At 56.1% G+C, this 24,616-nt stretch overlaps 1 protein-coding gene across 1 annotated transcript in view; it reads left to right on the forward strand.

Annotated features, from left to right (window-relative positions):
- The window catches only part of LOC119003152 (calpain-8-like), a 66,119-nt gene that overhangs the window by 21,551 nt on the left and 19,952 nt on the right, over positions 1–24,616 (forward strand). The window contains 7 exon segments of the mRNA XM_037069366.1: positions 3,170–3,290; positions 3,292–3,358; positions 7,927–8,046; positions 8,048–8,128; positions 8,329–8,386; positions 9,907–10,039; positions 10,397–10,454. Of these exon segments, the coding sequence (XP_036925261.1) occupies positions 3,170–3,290; positions 3,292–3,358; positions 7,927–8,046; positions 8,048–8,128; positions 8,329–8,386; positions 9,907–10,039; positions 10,397–10,454 (638 nt within the window).

Here is a 24,616-nt window from a genome sequence, read left to right on the forward strand (position 1 = left end):
CAGACTAGGGCAGCAAGGTGGGGGCGGTGCCTCTGCCGCTTTCCCCCGAGGCCCCATCTCAGGTGACACCCATCTCCAGCTTCTATGTGTTCAGACTGTCCTTGCTTCACCGTCCTCCTCCCTGTCCCCCAAGAATGTGCTTCTCCATACTAATCGTGTCTCGACACCTTGCACTAAGGCCTCTGTTCATTCCCTCCAGGCCCAGGCGGCTGGCACCCTCCCCAGTGAGCTCTGGGACAAAGTGGCTAGTGGTGGGGCAGAGGAACACAGGGTCTCCTCTGCCATCTTGAGTGACACGCCCATCAGAGTAGCCCTTTCTTTGCACCTGAGTCCCAGGTGGGGGTGCCTGGTCTTGCAGGTCATGGGCGGCCACACCTAGGGCCTGCAGGTGGCCCCTCCCCGCTGCCCTGGGAGACACTGGAGCTCTCTGTCCCTGGTGGGAATGATCTGGTGCAAAGTCATTGCTTCTGCACTGACCCTCATCTCACTACAAAGGTGGGAAGCTGCCCGTTCCCAGGAGACCTCTAATCCACCCAGGCTCCGCAGGCTCCTCCTAGGTCCAGTCGGTCCAGCTCCTGAGGAGGAAGTCCGAAAAAATCTACCCCACGTCTCTGAGGAGGATGAAGAAAGGAAGGCAGAACCCACTTCCTCCACTGTCCACCTGCCCTGGCCCAGGCTCCCTCCCAGTCTGTGGTGACTTGGTGGTTGACTTGGGCTGTGTCCATGGACAGGGCCAGCTGCTTTCTGCTCACACGTCGCTCACTGCCGGCCTGTGCTCAGTGCCATGGAAGCAGCATCGTTATAAAATCCCACACGAGGCAGGCTCTCTCCTTCATCCCCTGTCCAGCCACCCAGGGTGGCAGAGATGATGCTGAGCAGACAGGAAGGAGGCCAGGTCCTTTCCTGCCACCGTCCCTCAGCTTACCAGCTGAGGGACCCTGGGAGGGTCGCTTTCCGGAGCCTCAGTGTCCTAAATCTCAAAACCGAGCGGTGACACCCACCACCCGAAGCGCTCTGTAAACAGGGAGCGTTGCACCAACGGCAGGTATCATTTTTATGGCTCATTCTCATCCTCCGGTTCTGCTGGAGCGTAAACAAAAAATGGAGCGATTGCCCTCATGTTGCATGTGGGAGAAATTAAAATATGCTCGCCATTAGCAAGCTCTTAGAAAAGGTGTAGGGAATCTGCATGGATCATTTGGGGGCTCAGAACGGCAGGGGGTGCCTAAGGTATTTGAATGTGCCGAAGCACCACACCATCTGTGCTGCCAACAAACTGTCAGTGGCTGCCCTTTGGTTACGCTGTGAGTTTGGGAGATCGCACAACGGTCTCTGTCTCCGCTGGAGTTGGACCAAATTTGGCTACGAAATCTGAAATCAAAGCTTCGAGAAGTGGAGATCCTAGGGTGGTGGAATTGAATAAGTAACCGAATTGTTAAGAAAAAAAATAATCATCCGTGGCTCGTGGTTGTCTGTGAACGCCTTGTTACTTCATCCAGGGAGACCCTCCTTCAGAGGCTGGGAGAGAGAATGTCCCCTCTGTCCACCTGTCTGTCCTCAGGATGCGTCGTTATAGAAATTGGGGAGGCCCTAGTGTGGAAGTGCCTGTCAGGCTGTGTCCTTCAGTTACGCTCTGCCACCGACTGTCACNGACACCCACCACCCGAAGCGCTCTGTAAACAGGGAGCGTTGCACCAACGGCAGGTATCATTTTTATGGCTCATTCTCATCCTCCGGTTCTGCTGGAGCGTAAACAAAAAACGGAGCGATTGCCCTCATGTTGCATGTGGGAGAAATTAAAATATGCTCGCCATTAGCAAGCTCTTAGAAAAGGTGTAGGGAATCTGCATGGATCATTTGGGGGCTCAGAACGGCAGGGGGTGCCTAAGGTATTTGAATGTGCCGAAGCACCACACCATCTGTGCTGCCAACAAGCTGTCAGTGGCTGCCCTTTGGTTACGCTGTGAGTTTGGGAGATCGCACAATGGTCTCTGTCTCCGCTGGAGTTGGACCATCTTTGGCTATGAAATCTGAAATCAAAGCTTCGAGAAGTGGAGATCCTAGGGCGGTGGAATTGAATAAGTAACCGAATTGTTAAGAAAAAAAATAATCATCCGTGGCTCGTGGTTGTCTGTGAACGCCTTGTTACTTCATCCAGGGAGACCCTCCTTCAGAGGCTGGGAGAGAGAATGTCCCCTCTGTCCACCTGTCTGTCCTCAGGATGCGTCGTTATAGAAATTGGGGAGGCCCTAGTGTGGAAGTGCCTGTCAGGCTATGTCCTTCAGTTACGCTCTGCCGCCGACTGTCACGGCCTTTGCTATGTGCCTTCGGTCACCCTGTTTTACTTCACTGCGCCTTGGCTTATAGTCACTGTTTTGAGGGATTACTTTCAAAAGTCCTACCGGAAACGAAGCAATGCTTTTACCTCTCCGTAGACAGTGGGACAGGCATACTTCTTAATTGCCAATTACTGTTGCTCGTGCATTATGAAGGGACTTCCTCTGGACGAGGGTGTGTCACATCCGTGGGCCGCAACACGGAAGCAATCAAGGCAGCTCTCTGGGCCAGCGGACAGGGGTCAGCAATTAGGGCAGCTTTGGGCTGTGACGTGAGTCTGGGGCCCGTCTGAGAGAGAGCACATGGCCACGGGACGGCAGGTGCCAGCAGACAAGAGTGGCTGTCTTTCTAGCCTGTGTGCAGGGGCCTCCCCTTCCCTGGGACACACTGGTTACCTGGAGTCCTCCCTCCCTCCCTCTAGAAGGTGGGTCCGTCTTCACAGACCAGGAGATGAGACCAAGGCAACATAGATCATTTCTCAGAAAGATCTGGAAGTGACTTCTTTGGGGGTGGGGGTGCCCACTGTAGCCTGGGACCGTGGGGGACCGTGTATATTCCCAGGCAAGCACTCCTGGGCTCCCGGTTGGTCAAATGGAAATGCGCTGAGCTTCTGAATACTGTGGGATGCCTCGGTGTGTTTGTGGGTGGGGCAGGGAGACAGGAGAAAATGCCTCACCACCTTGTAAAGGAAACTTGCTTTACGAGGCTGCTCACCAGGTACAGTTGGACCGGAAGGATGCTTTCTTTGGGATGATCCAGGTTCATCCCTTTCCTTTTGTTCTGGCCCCTTACTCCCCCATGGTGGGAACCACCACCTCCTGCTGACTTCTAGCCACTCACTGGACCAATCCCCAGTTCAAAATCTGTTTGGATGAGGAGGACGACCACTGGGAAGAAAGCATGGGTGAGCCCTGCAGCACCGTGCTGCTGGGCCTGGTGCAGAAGAACCGCAGGCGACAAGAGGATGGGACAGGGCATGCTGAGCATCAGCTACGCTGTCTACAAGGTACCCTGAGCCGGGGTACCGGCCTTCAGTGCACTCGGTGTCTTGGGTCGGAATATTGTGCCCGGTAATTGGAGCACGTATTCCTATGGCTTGCCTATTTCTAGTCCAGCATTGTCCTTGCTTTCCTAACTGCCTCTCCCAGTGGCCTTACTGAGGTCTGAATTCCACAGTTAGAGATTCACTCCTATGCCTTAATCTCTGCTGTTCCCATGGAGACATGGAGTTCATTAAGCCTCCCCTGTCATTGCGGGCTCAATGTCAACATGCTTATTAGATGCTTTCCAAGTATAGGTTTCTCAGGGGACAAGAGCCCGGAACATGGGGCACAAGGCATTTGAGGTGACACAAAGAATCTGAGGGGCATCACAGAACAGAGGAAGGCTGGACATAGGAGCCAAGGACAGACACCCCTTCCTCCCTGGACAGCCTCACGACTCTTGTTGGAAGCCACAGGGCATGTAGACTGAAGGGAGGGACGCCGTTACTTGGCCAGTTTGGGTTCCGGTGTCCCGGGACTGGGGACCGCAGCTGACCCTGGTGTCTGGCTGCAGTGACCACCTGCCTGTGCAGCTCACAGCCATGCGATAGCCGGCGCTCTGGCTCTGAACAAGCCTAGTTGGGAGCCAACGGAATCCAGTTTTTCATACGGGCAGAGAATGACAAATCCCTCATGACAAATTCTGGAGGGATTCACCATGGTGGTTTTAATAAGATCTTGGTAAAAATGAATCTCTTGGGAAAAATCCAGTTCTTCCTAATCGGGAAGACCCAGCGCTGGCTGGAGGCCCGACTTCTCAGTATAAATTACCGCAATAATTTATAGAAAGAGAAGCCTGGTAATAAGAAACCAGAAACGAAAAGGGCAGTTTCGAGCTCATACCGCCTCTGGCCCCATTCTTCCTCTGACTTCGGAGTTTAGGGCTTTCCCGTTCAGGGTGTGTGTATGTGTGTGCATTTTACTTTGGAGAATACTTCCTGCTTGATGTCAGGAGAAAATAATTCCAAATAAATAACCTCCACTCTGCTTAGCGCTTCCATCCCCGCCTAGGATGTAAATAACGCCAAACCAGAGTCTTCGCTTCTAGGGCTAGAGAGCTGGGAAGGAAGGCCCTTGCTGTGTGCCCAGTGCATCAGCACACTTTCGTGAGCACCTACTGTGTGCCAGGTGCTGTGCAAGGATCTGAGACTCGGGGGCACAGCTCACGGCTCCTGCCGCCAAGGGGCTCACAGGGTGGACTCACAGTGAGCTACTACAGGGCAGGTCGGACTGCTATGCTGGGAACCTACATGGATCACACATCTGGAAAGTAAAGAAAAAAGCAGAGCCTTTTTTCCCTTCAGATTGCTAAGTCTCGGTCTACAGATGGACTTGAACTTCATCGATGATGTTTCAGTTTCAGAAATGCTGACTAGTCTCTTGCTTTAGCGCAGACCTGGTCCTCAGGAGGCCGGGATCTCACAGTGTGTCTGCGAGACATGGGGAGGGATGAGAGGCACGGAGAGGGAGGACCTCGGTGCTCTCAGGGGGCCTGCGGTTTTCCTCTGCCCCGCAGGTCCCCTAAGAGGTATGTGAGTGTCGACAGAGGTGCCCTTCCTTTGGTGAGATGTAGTGTGGCTGTCTTCACGAAGGGCACACAGCAGCGTGTGTTTCCTCTGGTGGCAGTTGCTCCCCCCCCCCCCCACAGGCCTGGTGAGCTGGTGACCCAGAGAGCCGGTGAAGACGGTCCTGAGTCAGCCCTGCCAGGCCCCTGTGGAAGGGGACAGTGGTGACCCTCGCCCCCTGTGTGCCCGCTGGCCTAATTTTATCCAGACGAGCAGAGTGTAGCTCGGGACCCCCCCTTATCCAGCCCACAGAGTGAATGCCCTGATCTCCGATAAGGGAAGGAAGCTCCCACTTCACCTGTCTGGCTCCTGGCTTTCCCTGCGCCTCGTCAGTGCTTTATAGCCAGGTTAGGGAGACATATCGTCGTCGTCGTCATGCTTCCATCTGGGGCTTCCTGTCACCATCCCAGGCGACCCTGGCTCTCCCCTCTGCCTAGTCCAGAAAGAGAGAGGAACCCCGGGGAGTGCTCCTAGGGAGGGGACCGGGTGGCCTGATGGCAGGCTGTATGACGTCAGCCCCCTCTTTGGGCTGCGTGCCAGACACACCAGGGAGCTTTCTCAGGTGGTCCCCACCTGAGCGAGCATGGATGTGGGAGTGAGTGCCCCCGGGGGTCCCGCCCTGCCCCCTGAGCTTCCCAGAAAGGCTTCAGCTGCCGGAGACCCTGAACTGGGGTAAGTGGAGCAGCAAATAATCGCCTTACTGGCTTTGAGTCCTCTTTCTTCAATGTATAGCTCACATCTATTTCCGTGTTTAACATTAGAAGGGACTTGGGCCTTTCTTTAGGAGCTTGGTGGTGTTTCTGTGACCGGGAATGTGCCTTAGGAACTGCACTCTTGTTCCTGTCAGTGAGCCCCTGGTGACACCGGTTCTGCTAGACGTTGCTGTGCCTCAGGCCGAGGTTCCTCAGAACCCACCAATGACGTTGAGTGAGGACTCACTGCACGTCAGAATCTCGGGGGCAAGGCCAGCCTGTGACTGAGATTAGAGCCACTGTTCGTCTGGGGTGCCCCCAGCTGGGCCCAGGTGCAGTAATTAGGTGGCCGTGTGCTGGCCCTGCTACAGCCTTGCCTCTGCTCTCCCGGGTGCCCAGACTCGGCCAGGTATGGAGCATGTGGCCGTGAGGTCCCGGTTCCAGCACTCTGGCCCATGCCCCGTGCCAAGGCTGCGAACTTCTGGTCTACCTGCCCCCTGGCCCATGGATGTGCGTGTTGTGGGTTATGGAGGTGACGGGCAAAGGTGTTTGGGTGGCCAAGAGCGCACCTCTCTTCTTTGCTTGAACACCATTAAGTCCACACCTCAGTTAGGTCTGGCCATGGGGGGTCCTGCCAGAAATGCCCCATTTGTGTGACAGAGGTCACCCGTGCCCACAGTGACACCTGCCCCCGACAGAGCCTCCCTGTGCCCTTGGTGTGTCACTGCGGAACCCGACTTGCCCAGCGCCAGAGTCTTGAGTTGACAGCTCTCTAATCACTGTCTCTGACCTCTCTGGGTGGGGGAGGGAGCTTGTTAAATCCCAGCATATTGTCCCCACACCCCAAGTCCCCGATTCTGCAGCTCCACGGCAGGCCTGGGAAGCTGTGTTTCTAACCAGCCCCCAGGGATGCTCACACTGACCCTGGCCCACATTTGGAGAACCTCCCTGCTCGACCCCCATCCCATCACCCCTGGTGGAGCCATGCCAGGGGCCTGGTGGCTCACGCCTGGAAGGGCAGAAGGGACCCAGCTCTCCTTTCTGTGTCTCCCAGTTCCCTCTCGGGTCTCCCGAGCAGGGCCTCTCTAGTCTATCCTGTGTCTGGCTTCTTGCTGGAACTCAGTGTGCCCTGTTCCCAGCCCAGCCCCCATTAGAGTTCTCTTCCCCACTTCAGCTCCACTGAGACTTCCTCCTGCTGACCCCCTGCCCCCCCCCCCCCCGCTGTCCTCAGGGATGGCAAGAATGACATTTAGCTCTGTGACACCTGGACCTTGGCCATGGCCTTGCTGGCCACCCCCAGCATTCTCCTGCCAAGTGTAAACAATCTCAGGGGACTCCCCAGAGCTGTGGCTGTCCTTGTGCTCAAGTCAGCAGGGGCTGGCTGGGGACCCCTGGTGGAGTCCCGACCAGGGTAGAGGGGGCAGGTGGCCCTGCCTTCTCCCCTGCTTAGCAGCCCCGTGACCCCAAGAGGGCCTGGTGATTTTGAATAGAGTCTGTCTACTCAGGGTGGGCATCCTGGCTCCGGGTCACGCCGAAGATGGCACAGCCCTTGCAGCTTATCGGCACCTGCCCTGTGTCCCAGGCATCTTGATGAAGATCGGCCACAGAGATGCAGGGCCGTGGGAGGCTTAATTATAGCAGCCACAGCACCAGCACCTGTGTGTCTGAAGCGCGGCAGTCGCTAATTAGCCCGTGTTGAACACCGGCTGCCTCCCTCTCCCTCCGTCAAACAGACAGGGCCTGGGGAGCCTTCCCCCTCCCGGAGGAGGGGGGCTGGCTGCTCCTCCCCCGCCTGCCTCCTTGCCCTCCCAGCCTGCCTGCCCGCTCACCTTGCAGAGCCCTTTTCCCTGATGGGCAAACCCTGGCAGCCGCTTTGGCTAGAGGACCAGGATTTAAACTCACTTCTCCAGCCACAGGCTGGTACTGGGGTGGTCAGTGCCACACCCTTACAGGACAGAGTGAGGGTGCTGGATTTGGTGAGGGGGTGATTCATGAAGACAAATGCCCAGAGGGAAGCTGAGCGCACCCTGGGGATCCTGGCGTTGGACCCTTCGTTTAACCAGGAAGAGGGTAAGGGTCTCGCCAAGGTCATTAGTCAAGGTCAGTGACAAACGGGATCTGGCACCAGAAGGTGCTCTAAAAGTACTTGATCAGGGGAATCAAGGCCTCCTGGTTCTTAGCTCAGGGTTAAAAATCACCCGTCCCAAAGTCAGAAAAATAAAACCGAGCTTTTCACCCTGGTCCCCAGGGTTTCAGCGGGACTGACCTTGGCCGTTGCTCTCTCTGCAGCTGGAGGGGCTCACGGATGTGCATCTGGGCCAGCGCTTCTTCCAGGGCCACCAGCCCTCGGCCGGGCACGGCACCTACGTCAACCTGCAGGAGGTCTGCGCCCCGGCCCGGCTGCCCCTGGGGGGAGTACCTGGTGGTGCCGTCCACCTTTGAGCCCTTCCAGGACGGCGACTTCTGCCTGAGGGTGTTCTCGGAAAAGAAGGCTGGGGACCTGTGTGCGTCCTTTCCCACGTCATTAGTGCACACATCCCCCCAGGCTGTGGGAACCCCAGAGAAACAGAGCTGGGGTTGCGAAGATGTCATAGCCTTGAGCAGCCACAGGGTCCGAGGGCCATGAGTCTGAATGCCCCGTGGAGAGCTTGCCGGGCCTGGTGTGCCTTGCATTTGTGCTCCTCTCTCTAGGGTTCTGAGATCAGCGCCCGGGACCTCAGGGCCACTCTGAATGAGGCGTTCTCCAAACCTAAGTACGTTCCTGGGGCTTTTCAGATGGAACCTAAGAGATACTGGGTTGGGGTGAGGGTCGGGGTAGGTATTGGGCCAGGAGCACGGCAGACGGGAAGGAGGGGCCTTTGGCTCTGACCCTGGGGGTCCTGGTTCCCTTTGAGCTGAGAGAGGTCCAGCAGGTAGGAGGGGGAGAATGGGGGTGCTGAGAGGCAGGGTGGGGGCAAGGCTGATGCTGGAGACTGATGGGCCCTGCAGAAAAGAGCCCTGGAAGGAAGGAGGCTGGACATAGTGTGACATTCTCCCGCAAAATGAAATGACTTCGATACAGTGGAAAGCCGCAGATTGAAGGTCTTGCTCTGTAGTGCACCTGTGCAGAAGGAGGGTGGGGGGATGTTCTGACGGCCCTGGACCAAGGCTGCTTCCCTCTTCGGCTTCAGCAGCCTGGGGGCTGTCAGGGCATCAAGCTGCCCTGACAGGAGGAAAGCCTTGCCCCTTCCCCTGAGGCCCAGCCCCATGTGAGCGGGCACGGAGCTGGCTTCTTGTCTGGCCCAGTGATGGGCCAGGTGACGTCTTCCAGCTGGTTGAGCGACAGGCATGTTCACCATCTGTAGGTGGACCAGGTGTGAGAAAGCAGGACACAGGGGCATGGCTGAGTGGCCAAGGGCAAGCCCTCCCAGAGATGGGCACAGCCACTCCCCAGGGCTCAGAGCCTGGGCCCTGGCTGGGTGGCCCTCCCGACCTCTGTTCCAGCTGTCCCTCCTGCCCTTGCTGAGGAAGAATGGAGAGGAGCAGACCTCTGCTTCCTTGGCACCTTGTTGCCTTGGCTCCCAGGTGTGGGCCAGGGGAGGGTGGGGGCCAGGGATGGCCGTGGCTCCAGGGACAAGCCTGCAGTTCAGCCAGGAGGGCTCACAGCTGCTGTTGGTGAGACTGGATGACCCAGTTAAAAAAGCATAGCCTCTCATCTGGCTGTGGAGCCAGATGGCCTGCGTTTGAACCTCAGCTCTGCCCGCTGCTGCTTGTGAGCTCTTGAACAATTTATAAACCTCTCTGGGCATCAGTTTTCTTATCTATCAAATGGGGACAATGACAATATGTCCTACATGGGGTTATTTTCAGGAGTAGCTGTACAGTGCTTAGGACAATACCCAGCCAGTAAAAAGTGAGCGGTTTTATTTTACTAAGAAGTTACCCAAGCACCGTGCTAGCATTATCTCATTTAATCCCCAGCCTGTCTTTGGGGGATTCTTATTCCCACCCGATGGAGGATGTCAGCTTGCTGACGTCCCATGGCTTGTGAGCGACAAAGCCGAGGTTCGGACACTGAATGTTGGGGCCCACCTGTGCCGTCTCCCCGGATGCAAGGACAGTCGGGGGCCCCTGCAGAGGAGCCTGCCACCACTTCGCCTTTCTCTGCGGAGACCCCATTAGGCTCCCTTCTCTGGCTGGAGTCTCCGGTGGCCTCCTGCACGGTCGGGGTTATCGCCCTCATCTGCAAATGATGCGGATCCCCACCCGCTTTTTTCTCTGAATGTGTAGGAACGGACATAAAGTTCGGCGGATTCAACATCAACCCCTGTAGGGAGAAGATGGGCCTGATGGACGTATCCTTCCGCGGCTCGGCCGTTCACTTTTGCCCTGTCTGCCGGGCTCCTCGGCCCTCCCCGCTGGGGTGGGGGGCAGGGTAGGAAAAAAAGACCAAAGGAGAAGGAAACCAGCAACCTTTACAGAATGGTTGCCAGCGTCCTGCTTGAGCTTCAGAGAAAAACACCATCGCATGTTTGCTCCTCAATAGGCTTGAAATGAGCTCCACTTTACGGGCGAAGAAACTGAGGCAGGCAGTATTTGAGGTTCCTTTGATTTAGCAAATATGGGACATTTGTGCCCTGCCTCCTGCTCAAACCTTGGGCACTGGATCAAGGTCCCAGTCTTCAGGGTCCCTGAAGCTACGTAGGACCAGTGAGAAGGGGGGTCCTGGGGGGCATCCAGGATCGTCCCTATCTAGTTCGTTCCTTTTCTGGTGTTCTAGAGCTGTTCACGCTCTGGACAAGGACCAGAACGGCACCATGCAGCTCTCTCTGGCCGAAGTAAGTGACTTGAGTTTTGATGAACTGCTTGCCGACGGTACTTAGAAATTCCGGGCCAGTGCGGTACCGAGTGGCGCTTGTTCACCTTGATTTGTCCTTGTCCTTGTCCTTGGGTGAGACACGCATTGCACAACAGGCACTCTGGGAAGAACGTGACTGTGTGCCATGCAGCCTTTTAAACATTTTTATTACTATTCTTAATATAAGTCTACACCTATATTCCAGGTTTGCACCATTTCAAGGGTGCAAACTCCTGTTAATTTGAATGAACAAGTAGGTGGCAGGTACAACGGAAAGTGTATCACTTCAGGACCAGACATAGAGAAGGACTCAGAAACAAAAATTAAATTGCAACAGAATAGAATGGAGATGCAAACGAAATGACGTCTCCCTGTGGACAGGTCGCTCGGTGTCCTATGCACACAGCACTGTGGCACCTCCTCCTGTCGGGCAGCAGAGGCCTCAGGATGCAGGGAGGGAATGCCCCGGGGGTCCGGGCCCTGAGGGCGGCATTGCCCTTGACCTGGTTGTGAGGCCAAGGAACTGGAGGACTGGGTTTTTCCTGGCCCTGCCAAGTTGTCTGGACAAAGCCACTCTCTCTTCTTCTCTAAGGTGCGGATGCCATTGACCCCTTCTAGGGGTCCAGGGAGGCCCTTCCTAGAAACATATCTGTGGGTGCCTATTAGTACCAGACAATAGTGTTGGACTGGTTGAGTGTATGCATGCACATTTTTACATATACATAACATATTTTGTGTTACATATATATATATATATATATATATGAACACACACACACACACACACACACCTAGTTTTGCAAGTTCCTTTGTCTATGCTCTTTCTACAGTGCTCTGTCCCAGGGGTGACTTAGTTAAGGGCTTCCTCTTATCGAGCAAGGCGCTTACTGGGGGCAGGGACAGAACAAGTTCATATTCATGGGGGCAGGAGAGCGTCTGGCAAAGTCACGCCAGCTGCTGGAGGGGCAGCGGCTCCCCCGGTGTCCTCCCTTTGCAGTGGCTGTGCTGTGCGTTGGTCTGAGCCAGGGTTCTGGACTTCCGTGACGCCTCCGCCCCCTCCACGCCGCTGCCCCCTCCGCCGGCTGGCTGGCCTGCCTCTTCTCTCCCCTCCTTGACGATGTTGTGAACCTTGCCCTTCGTGGCTCAGCCCTGTCTGCCCTGAGTTCCTGGCCTGTCCTGCCCACCCGGACGTTTGGGGAGCCCAGGGCCCCTTTCAGCAGCATTGAATTGGCCCCAGAGCCCAGCAGGAGGACGGAACTCAATTGAAGTTGTGAACCAAAAAAAGTCTGGCCTTTCTCCTGGGATGTGCAATCCAGGTGGTACCCCGGGCTTTCCCTACTTTAGGAGAGAAGATGTTCTTGGGAGATGACTCGATGCAAAGCTGTGGGAAGATGGAAACTGTGGGTGGATTCCTTGGAGGAACAGCTTCTGACAGATCAAGGGGCTTCTGGGCAGCCGCCTTCCGGAAGGGAGCCCCCTACAGCCCTCCCAGGAAGGGGGCAGTGGGCTGCTGAGAGAAGGGGCCTCGTTTCTTTAACTTTAGATGGGAGAAATGGCTGTAGTGTGCATTTCGGAGGCTGCTGAGTCTAAAGGAAAATTACCGCTGAGGGGACTTCTTGCCTGACAAACAGCTCCAAGGGAAACGCAGTTCAGGCTGGTGTTGCTCACAGCAGAACCCAGGGGTTGCCTGGTTGGTAAGAAAATAGATGTCACAGCCTCGTGTGCTGATGGGTAGGTAGGGAAGAGCCGGCCGGCTCTCTTACATAGACTTCAGATGTGAAGTGCAGTGGGGGTGAATGTCTCAGTCAGCTCAGCTGCTGTAACAAAGCATCACAGCCCGAGTGGCTTGTAAACACCGGACATTTATTTCTCTCCGTTCTGGGGGCTGGAAGTCCAAGATCAGGGTCCCAGCACATCTGGGTTTTCATGGGGATCCTCTTTTAAGTCCCAGACAGTTGACTTCTGGGTCGTATTCTGACATGGACAGCAGGCAGGAAGTGAGCCCTCTCGGGATTCTTTTTAAAAAAATTCTCACCAGAGGACAATTTTATTTTCATTGCTTTTAGAGAGAGAAACATCCATGCAAGAGAGAAGCATTAATCAGCTGCCCCCTACATGCACCTGGACCAGGGATCAAACCCACAACCTGGGTGTATGCCCTGACCAGGAATCAAAGCCATGGCCGTTTGGTGATGGGACAATGCTCCAACCAACTGAGCCACACCGGCCAGGGCCTTTTGTGATTCTTATAAGGGCACTAATCCCCTTTGTGGGGGCCCCACCCTCATGACCTCCTCTAACCCTAATTATTTCCCAAAGGCCTCACCTCCCCTGCCATCACCTGGGGTGTGTGTGTGAGGGGCTCCACCTAGGCATCTGGGGGGACTCACACATTCTGTGCATTAATTACCAAGACCTACTGGCAAGAAAGCACACAGGCATGCCTGGGCCTCTGAGGACTAGCGTTTGAACCCACAGTAGAGCTGCTTGAACGTTCTTTGTAGGAGCAAGACTCTCAGCTATGGCAGAACACCAGTTGGCTGTCATGCTGCCTTCGGGCCTCCCGAGGCTCAGTGGGGAAGCAGCGGTGGGCGATAAGCTGCAGGGGGAGGTGGGCTTGGGGCCCTCGCCACTGCTGGGGGAGCTCAGCTCATCTGAAGGCAGAGAAGGAGTTCTATCTGTATTGCCAGCCTGTGGGTCCTGGAGGAAGAGGGGTCCCACCTGTCCAGCCAGGGGTACGAGGGAGCTTTGTCACCAGAGCTCCCATCAGAACTCATCAGGGACGTGCCCAGCCACCCTCAGGCAGCTCACAGGCCACCAGCCTGCCCCCGTCAGCCCTGCCGGGGTTGGTCCGAGGCCCACCAACCAGGTACAAGCCCCCACGCCACCCCTTTCTTTCAAAACAACGCGCTGCAAAGCAAGCTTCCCTCACATTTCACATACAGCCCAGCCGTCTGGATTTAAAGGGCTATGCTATACGTGCCGTGCAACAGGTAGTTTTATTTCTCAGGCCTACAGGCCCCAGCTACTTTAGGGGATAATCTGGTAACCAGAGAAATAGCCTCGTTACAAAACGGCATTCGCTTTGGGAGGCTCAGCCCCACGTACGGGTTGCCCTGAGGACTCCTCACGATACAGCCCGTGAGTCAGGTTGAAGATCCCCACGCCGCACGGGCTTTCTCTCGAACACCTTAAAATCTGCACCATGCTCCTTTCTTCTCCCCAGATTAAGGAAGTGGGAGGTGTTGCCTTCTGGTGTGGCCTCTTCAGTGTCCCCAGAAGTGGTTGTGTGGCAGGGGACACGAGCCTGTCCAGGACCCACAGCCCTTCCGTGTGGATTTCCCAGGAAGGCTCCCATCCCACCCTGAGCTTGTCCCATTGGGAGAAAGGGACCCTGACACAGAGGACATGCTGGTGGAGGCCCGAGGGGAGGGTGGCGGAGGGCTGGGTAAAGCAGGTACAGGAGGTCCCGGCTAGAAAACAAACAAGCCCCGGGAAGGAGGGTGAAGCTAACTTAGGGAGCATGGCTGATAACATTGTAGCAGCTTTGCGTGGTGATAGGTGGCAACTAGACTCGTGGGGTGATCACATCGTAAGGTGCAGAAATGTCCAATCGCCCTGTCATACAGCTGAAACCAATATAACATTGCATGTCAATCAAAATGGAGCCCCCTCCACGGGCCCGGCCCGACTTGCATGTTGCAGCTAGAAGCCTGAGTGCACGGCGCTGTCCTAGTTTCCCCAGAGCCTCGTGTTACCCAGCAGGCTGGGCACCGAGCAGGCGCTCAGCCCATGACAACTCTGTCCTCTCCTTGGCCAGAGAGGAGGCCCTGCAAAGCACGAGCTCCCTATGCTTTTCCAGGACAGAGGATGGGTTTGTGCGGGTTGCGCGGGGCAATTCTGGGCAGAAGCCCCGGGCGGACAGTGCTGATGGCAGATACATTCAATCATCTCTTTGGGGTGGGAGGGATGTGAAGGGCTGGAGAAGATGTGGCACCTTTAGGGGCCCCTGCTGAGCTCCCAGGCTCCCCCCACCCAACATGATGACAAGGGCTGAGGGAGCTGTTGCCTCCCGGGGGCCGACTCCCGTGTCACTGGGTCTTTGGCTTGTGCAGAGAATCCGAGGGGAGCCCTTGGGTTCCCCGCCTTCTTTAAGGGGAAGAAGGCAGCTCAGTGGGAGGCTCAAGTCAACCTGGAGAGACAGCTGTGGGGTCTGGGTCACCCTCCCGCTGTGGCACTCTGGTCCTCTCCAGTCTGCAGAGCCCAGACATGCAGCCTCTTAAAGGCATGGCTCCTACCCTCACTAGCAAACATAAGAAAACATGTGCCCACCAGGCAGCTCCCGGACTCCACTGAGACCTCCGGGAACATGGGTGGGAGGCGGTCATGGTGTGCGGAATATTCCAGGTCATTCCACACCAGCAAGGCCACCTCCAGCAAGCTCCCGTTCCTGTCACAGCTCAGCGTCATGCATTAGCTTTCTCCGCACATCCGCCTGTTCAGGCAGACAAGGCTTATCATAATTATGCGGAATCACGGGAGCAGCTTGAGCACGGCCAGCAGAATCAGACAGACAGCCCTCCCACAGGCCACGGGGCTCTTCCCGCCAAGGCCCCCGCGGCATCGGGGTTCTGGGCAGCCCGGCTCTGCAGGGTTGTGCTTCTCTGCCCATCAACCCTGGCGGAGGCCGCTGGGGGTCTCACCCTGGCTCCTCACCTCCTCTGGGGTGCCAGCTGCTCCTCTGAGTTGGGGCCGTGGGTCCACAGGAGAGGGTCCTCCCTTCCTTGAACAGCTGTACCCTGTCCGCCTGGCCAGGCCGACTTCCTTCTTCCCTCGGCAAGCCACCAGACTTCTCAGATGCCCGGCATCTTTTTGGCATTCGGTGTTTTCGTTCCCTGCCTGCCAGGCCTGCCGTGGGTCCTGGCTCAGGGACGTGGCCTGCCCTCCACACCCAGCCCACGATCATCTGCTCTTCTCCCACGCGGGCCCAGTCCCTGAGAAATGTCTTCCTTCATACATTCCCCCCGCCCTTTGATTTACGGGCTGGGTTGACCCTGAGAATTCACATAACCAGCTGACCTCTCTGTGCTTCAGAAAAGACATCAGAAGGGCCCTCCTGGAGCCCCATATATCCTCAATGCAATTGATCGCCTTTCAGTATTTGACCACATCTGTGTTGTCATTCTCGCTGAAATAAATCACAGATACCACGACGTTTTACTCTGCACGATGCCTCTCTAGGAGGAGCGTTCCCTTACGCAGGCGCGTTACTATTACGCAAGGACGGCACACTGGGCGGTACCCACGCCCCAGGAAATGCGCCACAAATACCAGCCATTCTTACCGTTTTGTAGTTGTTATTAGAGGCGGAGGTTGGCCCTCTTTCATGTCTTTGGACCTTTGCCTCCTGGCCTTCCCTTTGGTCCCGATCAATGTTAGGTCCGAGGTAGAAGATCCTGAGGTTCAGCACTATTTCTAGCCTGAAAAACAACGCAAACAGAGCCACTTTCCGCATGGAGTTGGAGGGACCGCTTGGCCTGCCTCGTTCCTCAAATCTTCGGACCAGGCCTGGAGCCGCATGGTTCCCCAGTGACCCTGTGCAAAGATAACAAGAGAGCACACCGCTGACGACCGAGCCCGTGGCGGCTGGGCTGCAGAGCGAACATGTCCTTTAGAATCTGCATCGCTGTGCGAGCGTATCTGCACCGATAGCAACGCCTTCCTTCGGTCGCTGTAGCCGGTCTTCCTCCCTTTCCCTCATAAATGCCCCTTCCCTTCACCTCCTACTCGGGACCCTACTTGGGTTACCATCTGAATCGGTGCACCCAGATAGCTGTTATTTTGGGCCCGAAATAAATGCTCATTGCCTCTCCCTTTGGCCTTTAATTTTAGGTCAACACCAGAGTCCTTGTCCCAGCCAGTGGGGCAGCGAGGCGCTTGTCCTGGTCCTGCCAAGGACAAGTCCGGGGAGGCTGCTGTCTGTACAGAGTTTGCTTCTGAGTTTTCCCCGAGGGGAAGGGCTCTGTCAGGGAGCACAGGAACACAGGCAGGGACTCTCTGGGACTTTAGAAGGTACTGTGGTTCTGTGCGTAGTGTAAGCCTTCCATTTTGGCTTGCTGAACTGAATGGAATTTGACCATGAAGAGAGAATTAGGAGATTAGAGACTGACATTTGAGCCCAAAGGATCCTGCTGTCAAAAAGGAGAACTGTTCCATGATGTCAGGGAGTCTGGTGCCTGGACTTGCACAGTGGTCTCACCCAGTGGGCGCGGGGTGGGGTGGGGGGTCCTGCTTGGTCCATGGGCTCCTCCTGGAGACCTGGACAGTCCCCTCCAGGGGGCAGCAGATGGGCTGCCAGGGGTCAGAGCCACACGCTTCCTGTTCTACTCAGTAACTCAACCAATAAGTGCGCCTGAAGCACCAACTACGTGTCAGGTTCGGGGCTGGGAGCTGCAGGGAGGGAATGCAAAGGTGAATAGGACAGGTGTCTGCCTCCCGGAAGCTTACAGTCTGGGGGTGGGGGGTGGGGGAAAAGACTCATAAGGAAGTCACAGCTACGTGTGGCAGCACAACATCTGTGCTGGGAGAGAGGGGGAGGAAGGCAGGCCCGGGAGCAGGGCACTGCGATCCGAGCGCATGGAGCAGGCTTCCGGCATGGGGGAAGGAATTTGACAGCTGGGGCTTCATTCATTCATTCATTCCTTCTCTCAGTAAATACTTGTTAAGTGTCAGCTATATTCCACGTGTTGTGTGGACACCAGTAAATGAGAAAAAGGTGTTCCAGAGAGAGGGAAGAGCCTGAGAGAAGGCAGGAAAAGACCTCAGGGCCCTTTTGGAGTGGCCTGGGCTCTTCTGGAGGGATCGGAGCGGCACCGTGACTTTGGGGCCGTCACTCACTGCAGCTCTGCAGGGCAGCCTGGGCAGGACGCAGTTATCTTCCTGGCTTATTCCTATTGTTTGTGTCACGATTCTGCTTAAGGTATTCGTTTCTATATCAGAGAGAAATCATCCGAGGCTCTTCCCCAGATAGGGCGAGACCCTTGGGCTCCCGAGGTTCAGGCTGCTTGGTTGCCCTCCCCACTGCATTCCCTCGGCTGGAAGGACCCCCAGGGCAGCTGAGGGGCACCTTCTGCAGTGCTGCCCTGCGGTGAGTCACAGCACCCTGGTGTAGCCAGCACTGGCCCCTGCAGCTGCCTTTACTCCCCAGGGGGAAGAAGAGAGGGCTGACCCCCAGAGTTGCAGATGGCCTTTTATGGGGACCGTCCCTGGATGAGCCCAGAAATGTTCCCCCAGAGCTGAGGCTCTGAGAAGCCGCCCAGCTATGTGGTCAGTGGAGTGCAGTAGGCCTCCCACTTACACCTGTGTTCTTGAAACATTTCCTACTAATTAATTTCTGAATTATACAACAAGGCACTTTCTAATTGCACAGGGGGAGCACAAGCAGCTATAAAGGGGTCGCTACCTATTGCACAAGTGATTCTAATAGTTGCTCTCCCAGAAATGAGAGAGGAAGGGAGTGGGGCGACACACACACACACACACACACACACACACACACACACACAGATTGAGATTGAGAAGGAGGCTCTCCGAGTCTGGGAGGCTGTCTGTCATCTGCAGCCCGGCTCTTGGGGACACCCTTCTTGGGGACATGCAGCTGTGTCTGGGCTCAGAGAGAAAAGGCCTCCTCAGGTACTCTGCCCCTGACGCCAGCACGGCGACAGCCTGACATGACAGAGCAGGGTAGCAGGGGGTGGGGGAGACACTGGGGATCGGCCACATCTGCACTTCTCAAGGTCCCATCTGTGTCGTGGTGGCTAAAGCAGAGATCAGTTTCTGTCTCTCTTTTTATTTTTTTAATTTTGTTTTTGTTGCCACATAATTATTATTATTATTTTTGTTTCTACGGATTGGGCAGCACATTACCACAGGTGGCTTTTGCGTCATGTTGGAATTTCTGGGTTATCAAAAGTTTACTAGGCTCGTGAAACATTATTGAGCACCTACTGTGTGGAGGGAAGGGTGCTAGGCAGCGAGCTATAGGCACGGATGATCACGATATGATGTGATCCCTGGGTTGAAACTATCCGTGTAGCCTGAGGGGAAGGTGGGTGTAAGGAGGGAGCCTGGGAGTTCAGGCAAGGCTCTGTGGGACAGAGGAGAGCGTGAAATAGGGATTCCTCCCTATCTTACCTAGAATCTGAGGGCCACGGGCCCCTCCCCGCCCAACGTTCTGTGTCTGGGAAAATTATCACAGTGTCTACGGAAGGAGCAGCTTCTGCAAAAGACCTCCTTCAGATTCCGCAGCTGGAGCCAACTGCCACCGGGAGGCAGGTTTTACTATTGCAGGAATAATCGCCAAGTGGATACATCTGTGGCTAGCGCCCCCTGTTGGTAGAGCCTAGTGTGGAGCCAGATGATGACTAGACAGAGCTAACAGATTCAGAGTGGGTTTATCCCAGTGTTAGGGCCTGGCTGCCCTGGAGATGCACCCCTGGGGGACCCTCCAGAGTGTGTCCACACAACCCCAGCTCTTACCTGTCTTTAGGGCCATCTGCTCGTGGCCTCTGGGTTTTCTGTGGAGACGATTCCTTACAGGAAAGCTCTCAGCCAATAGGGGAGGCTCACCGGCACTCCTGAGGCCCCTCCTCCCCAGCCTTCGAAGGGAGAGGTAGCACTTCAGCAGGGGCCTGGTGGCAGCTTCATTGTGAAGGGGGTCGTCCCTGTAGGGCTTGGAGTTAGTGTCCTTAATCGTCCAGTGATCTCAGGGGTCCCCGTACCCACGAAGGCTGCCCTGGGAGCCCACAAGGCCTGGATCTGTGTCCCAGTTCTTGTGGGCCGTCGCAGAGGACTTTGTCCAGTGGCCTCTGCAGCAGCCCCAGGGCCACCCTGGGCCCAGGGCAATGCCTCCTGCACCAGGGCCTCCACCCCCTCCTTGCAGCCTGGGGCTCTCTTTTGCATTTCAAGGGTGTTGAATTGATTGTTGAGTTTGAATCCAGTGTCTGCAGATTCTTTCATTTTGTTTCACACGCTGACTCTCTGGAGCCCAATATGCAAATTTAGGGAAAGCAATAGCAAACCGGAGTGTATGACAGTGAACTTGCTGGAGAGGAAACCAGAATTGTTAGGGGATTCAGGGTCCCTGCAGGCTTTGCACCCCACCCCCCCTGCCTCCCAGCAACTTAGTTTCCTCATTGGTAATGTGAGAATTGGGCTGGAGAGTCACTCAGCTTCCTTCCCAGTGCCCTGAACCTGCCCTTCTGCGTCTGGGGAAATCGTTACGGCACCTGTGGAGGGCGGGGCTTCTGCAGCAGACACCTTTTCTAGGGAAGGTCTGGGCTACCGTGGGGAGCTGGGAACTCGGGGTGGTGGGGCCCCTCCCGGTGGAATTTCCACGTCCTCAGCCTCGTTTGGCCTCTCCTCTCCATCCCGCTAAGCTGCAAAATTAACGAGAAGAACAGCTAACAGTAGTGGAGTTTTTCTGGATGCCAGAGTTCCTGTGAATGGTTACATGCATTCTCTCAGTTCACCGATCAGGGACTGGGGTTAGGGCTAGGGCTGTGGAGGGGGCCACGTAGCTGCAGGGCCCAGCGGTGCCCCCTACTGGCTGTGTGACCTGGGGCCACCTGGTCACTGTTTACCTTTGTGTCCCTAAATTTTCTCCCCCCCAAAATGGGAATAATGATCGTGCCTCTTGGTTACAATACTGGAGCTCGTCCACAGCCCTTGTGGGCAGGACTGAGTGAAATGGTCTGTGGGTCCAGATCATGGCAAGCTCTCCATTAAAATCTAGCTGCGAACAGGACTGATGGAAGCCCCTCCACAACCCTGCAGATGGGACTGCTAGACTCTGACCGCTGAGGAAACAGGCTTAGTGAGGCAGAGGGTAGGGGGCTGTCTCTGTCAGCTCAGGGTGGGACACCAAAGTCCCACAGACTGGGTGGCTCTTGTGTCCCACAGTTCTGGACAGTGGAGAGTCCGAGATCAGGGTGCCAGCGTGGTCAGGTCCAGGAAGGGCTCTCCTCTGGGTGGCAGACCCCTGTCTCTTCGTTGTGTCCTCACATGTTAGAGAGAAAGCGTGGGAGCTCTTTGGGGTCCCACTTATAAGGGCCCTAATCCCATGCAGGAGGGCCTCGCCCTCATGACCTGATTGCTACATTTTTACATATACAATGCACACTTTTCTGCCCAAATTTTTGAGGGAAAAATAAGGATGGGTACTATACATGGGTACAATGATTACATACCATGGGTGTAATGATCTCGTGTCTAATGTGCACGGAACCATGGGCATGCATTATACACAGCAAAATACGGTACCTCCCGATGCCCCCCAAACATTGTCACATTGGGAGTTAGGCTTCAACATACAAATGTTGGGGGCACAAACATTAAGTCCATCACAGAGGCCTAGGTGGAACTTGAACCCATGACCGGCCCCATGTGTCCACTCCACAACGCCCAGTGCCCCAGAATGGTCCCCTCTGGCCTGTTCCTCAGCATGGCGTCCAGGTCCAAGAAGTGTGTGTCCCTGTCCCCTTCCCTCAGGGCCCCATCCATCTGTTCTTGGAGACTCTCCAACTGAGAGGAGAGCCGTTGACATGTTAATTCACAGATTTCCCCACGGAACCGAAGGGAAGAGCGAAGGGTAAAGCCAGCCGGTGAGACACCTGATGCTGCTCTCCAGGCTGGTGACCCAAGGTCGAGGGCTGTGTCCCTACGAGAGGTCAGGGTGGCCCGAGCACGCTGCCCAGCCCCACACTCCTCTTCCCCACGTGCCGGAGCTCCCGGCACTGACCTATGTCAGCATTGGTGAGCTTGTCTACACCCAGTACACACACACACACACACACACACACACACACTCAGGTTTATCTACAGGACTAATGAATCCTGCCAATGTGATTATCTGCAGGAACGGAAAAGTCGGCCAGAGCTAATTCTTTCCAGAGTGCCATGTAATTAATTTAAAATGACTTATTCAGTGAAATGGTGGTGATGGGGCTAATGCCTTCTCCCCAGCCGACAAGCCTATCAGTTGTGCGGGGCTCTGCTGGGGGAGCGGGTGGCCCCACAGAAGGACGGCCATCCTGCAGGGTGGCCTGCCCAGCTCCCTGGCCTCGGCCTGTTGGGTGATGCTTCTGGGGCTTACTGGGACGGAGCAGTAGCAGGACCCCGTTGTCCTTGTTGCTGTGGCCCCAAGGGAAGGGAAGCTCACGGCAGCCGGGGCAGCACTATGTCAGGAAGAGGACACCTGTGGCTGGTGGGCACTGCTTGTTCGGAAAGGGCTGCTGGCCCCAGGTGGGCGTGATCGGGCATCTCGTAGTTAAACTGTGGTTATGGGAAGCATCTTCTGTTTAGGCCTAGATTTAAGCTCATCACCACCTCTGAGCATGTGACTGTGGACCAGTCACTCATCCTTCTCGTCTGCTCCCTTAGCTGTCTATCAGAAATGGCACCGCCACTTCCTGTCGCTGCTCAGGGTCTCTTTCTGCTGTATTTTTTTAAAGGTTTTATTTATTTATTTTTAGAGAGGAGAAGGGAGGGCGAAAGAGAAGGAGAGAAACATCAGTGGGTGGCTGCCTCCGGAGCATCCCCCGCCCGGGGACCTGGCCCACAGGACTTGTAATCCTATCCACATTCATTCCCACTGAATTCCATTTGGAGTCTCTGCCTCGTTGATCGCATCTTGTTAGAGTCGTGTCTGTTTTCTTCTCAGTATTTCCAAGCGCTGGCTTGTTCGTGTTCCCTGCGTGTCCCATTTTAGGGCAGGCCCGGCCCATCACCAGGAGGGGACTTTGTGTTTGACCCCTTGTTTTAAGCTAACGGCCAGGACGCCCAAGCTGTCCCACAAAAAGCTCGTGCGCTGACTTTTAATTCTATTTCTGAGAACTTGTTTCACGCTAAGAACGAAGCCAACCCAACAGCGCGTATGGCGGGGGCGGGGAGGCATATGTGGGTCGGGGCCTAGCTTGGACTTGCACTGCCCTTGAAAATGACATTCACGCGATGCTCAACACCACACTACAGGGGGGCGGGAGACGGCCCTCCAGAAGGCCTGTTGGTGCTCAGAAGGAAAAGAATGAGCACCCCCAGGCGAGATGGCAAAATAACGGGTACGTTATATCACCCACTTTTTCAGGAGGTGAGAGGCGGCCCTCAGTAGAATCAGGGTGACTGTCAGTCCCCCGCATCCGGCCTGTTTGACTCTCTGCAGTGGATGTTACTGCGGGCGGCTTTTCTGTCCCATACACACACCTCCCGCCATCTGCGAGTGGCAGAGCAGAAGGGAAGCTCAGGGGCAGGGTCTCTGCTGGCACCTACTTCTCAGGACACCGTGGGTGCCTCCCTCCTGGAGACCCGCTTTCCTGACATGCATCTGTGTGTCTCCGCCCCTCGAGATCTTTTTTCCCCTCCATCTACAGCGCTTTACATATCTGACAGTCACTTACATGAAGAGGTATTTGTGTGGCATTGGCAAAGCGCTGTAAAAACACAGCCACTACGCAGCGTCCCCTAACAGCTCCCTGGAAGGGAGATCACGTCCACACGTCAAGTTTGAGCAGGTCCGGAGGCGTGATGCTTCCAGCTGAGGTCCCGTGAGAAGTTCTAGGCAGGAATCCTGGCTGCCACCCCAGGGGCTCCCCCCGGGCTCTATTTGTGCTGGAAGCTTCCGCTGCAGGAGACATTTCCACTTCAAATGGGGGAGTCACAGGGATCAGAAGGACCCCGAAAGCAGGTAGCTGGTGGTGTCTGGCTGGGACCGCCAGGGACACTCACCTGCCCGGGGAACATACAAGTTTCAGGGTAGAAGAGGTCATCTCTGAATGATGACCCCCCTGAGGACACTCTTCTGGAATGGCCCACACAGCTCCTCTCGTTTTGGCAATCGCTGACTCTAAAGACCTGGGGCTGCACAGCTGGGACCTGGGTGGGTCCCCCCGTCCAGGCAGACCCAGGGGTAGGTGGGAGGGCGGTGGGGCTGGTGTCCTCTGTCCCTGAAGGCAGGACCTGCTCCTGATGGGGGTTGCAGCTGCAGTGGGCACAGCAGCCTGTCCTAGGGCCTGTCCGGTGTGGCTGGTTTAAAAGGAAGAGGCAGCCGCTGAATCGTCCGCTGGGCGCTGAGGCTTGGCCTCTCCGTGGGGGCAGAAGAGATGGCTCCAAGCCAGTGGGGTGGGGTCGGTAGGGGTGCGTCTGTGGTTTCTCCAAGGAACCATGCAGACCCTGGCTGATGCTCTGAGTGTGGGGACTTGTGGTGGGACCCCTTGCTTACTCCACCCCCCTGCCCCAGCTGGCAGTCACACTGGGGCAGATGAAGAGGGTCAGTACTGTGAGGACGGCCGGCCTCCTGCAGCCCGCAGGGACCCCCAGGCCGAGTGGGCTGAGGGGCAGGAAGAGAGATGGTCAGGGAGGCTTCCTGGTCTAGCTTGTGCCTCCACAGGCCTCATTGTGTTTGATGCTGGAGCAGCCCTGGGCAGCAAGCACCATGAACCCCATGTTCAGGGGAGGAAACCAGTGTTCCGAGTGGCTTTGCAGCTCACCCAAGGTTATACAGCCGACTAGGGGTGGACAGGGACTCCTAAGCCTCTGCAACGAGCCGTCTGACTTTGGTGAAGCCTCTAGCTGTTCTCTGGTTTTCCGGGACAAGCGGAGCATCACAGAGAGGATGCTGGTGAGAGCCAGGGGGGTCCCGAGACCGTGGGGGTTTGGTCACAGCTGCAGGGGGAAGCAGCTGTGGGATCTTAGTGAGTCCCCACGTGCATCTGGAGGAACAAGAGAGTGTCCTGCTCGCAGGGTCCCACTGGGGACGGGGAACCCCGGCAGTCTGACTCGGTTCTCGGGCCCAGTGCTCTCTTCTCTTGAAGGCCATTTGGGTTTCGCTCCTCCATAAAGCCCCATGTGAGGCATTTGTTTTAGCGTTCTCCTTCGTTTCCCCAGGACTGTGACAGGCCCTTTGGGGTCAAGCGGGACAAGCTCCCTCACCGCTGTGGGGACCGCTTTGCTCCTGTCAGTCTGCAGGGTCTCCAGGCTTCCCCTGCCTGGGCAAGTGCGACTCTCACAGGAGCTGAGGACAAGATAATGATGCCAATATGGCTCCTCCACTCACCTCCTGGGCGGCCCTGCCAGCCGCGCCCAGGACAG

The sequence above is a fragment of the Sturnira hondurensis genome, unplaced genomic scaffold (assembly GCF_014824575.4).
Source record: "Sturnira hondurensis isolate 20B ecotype Veracruz unplaced genomic scaffold, ASM1482457v3 Scaffold0018525, whole genome shotgun sequence".
NCBI lineage: Eukaryota > Metazoa > Chordata > Mammalia > Chiroptera > Phyllostomidae > Sturnira > Sturnira hondurensis.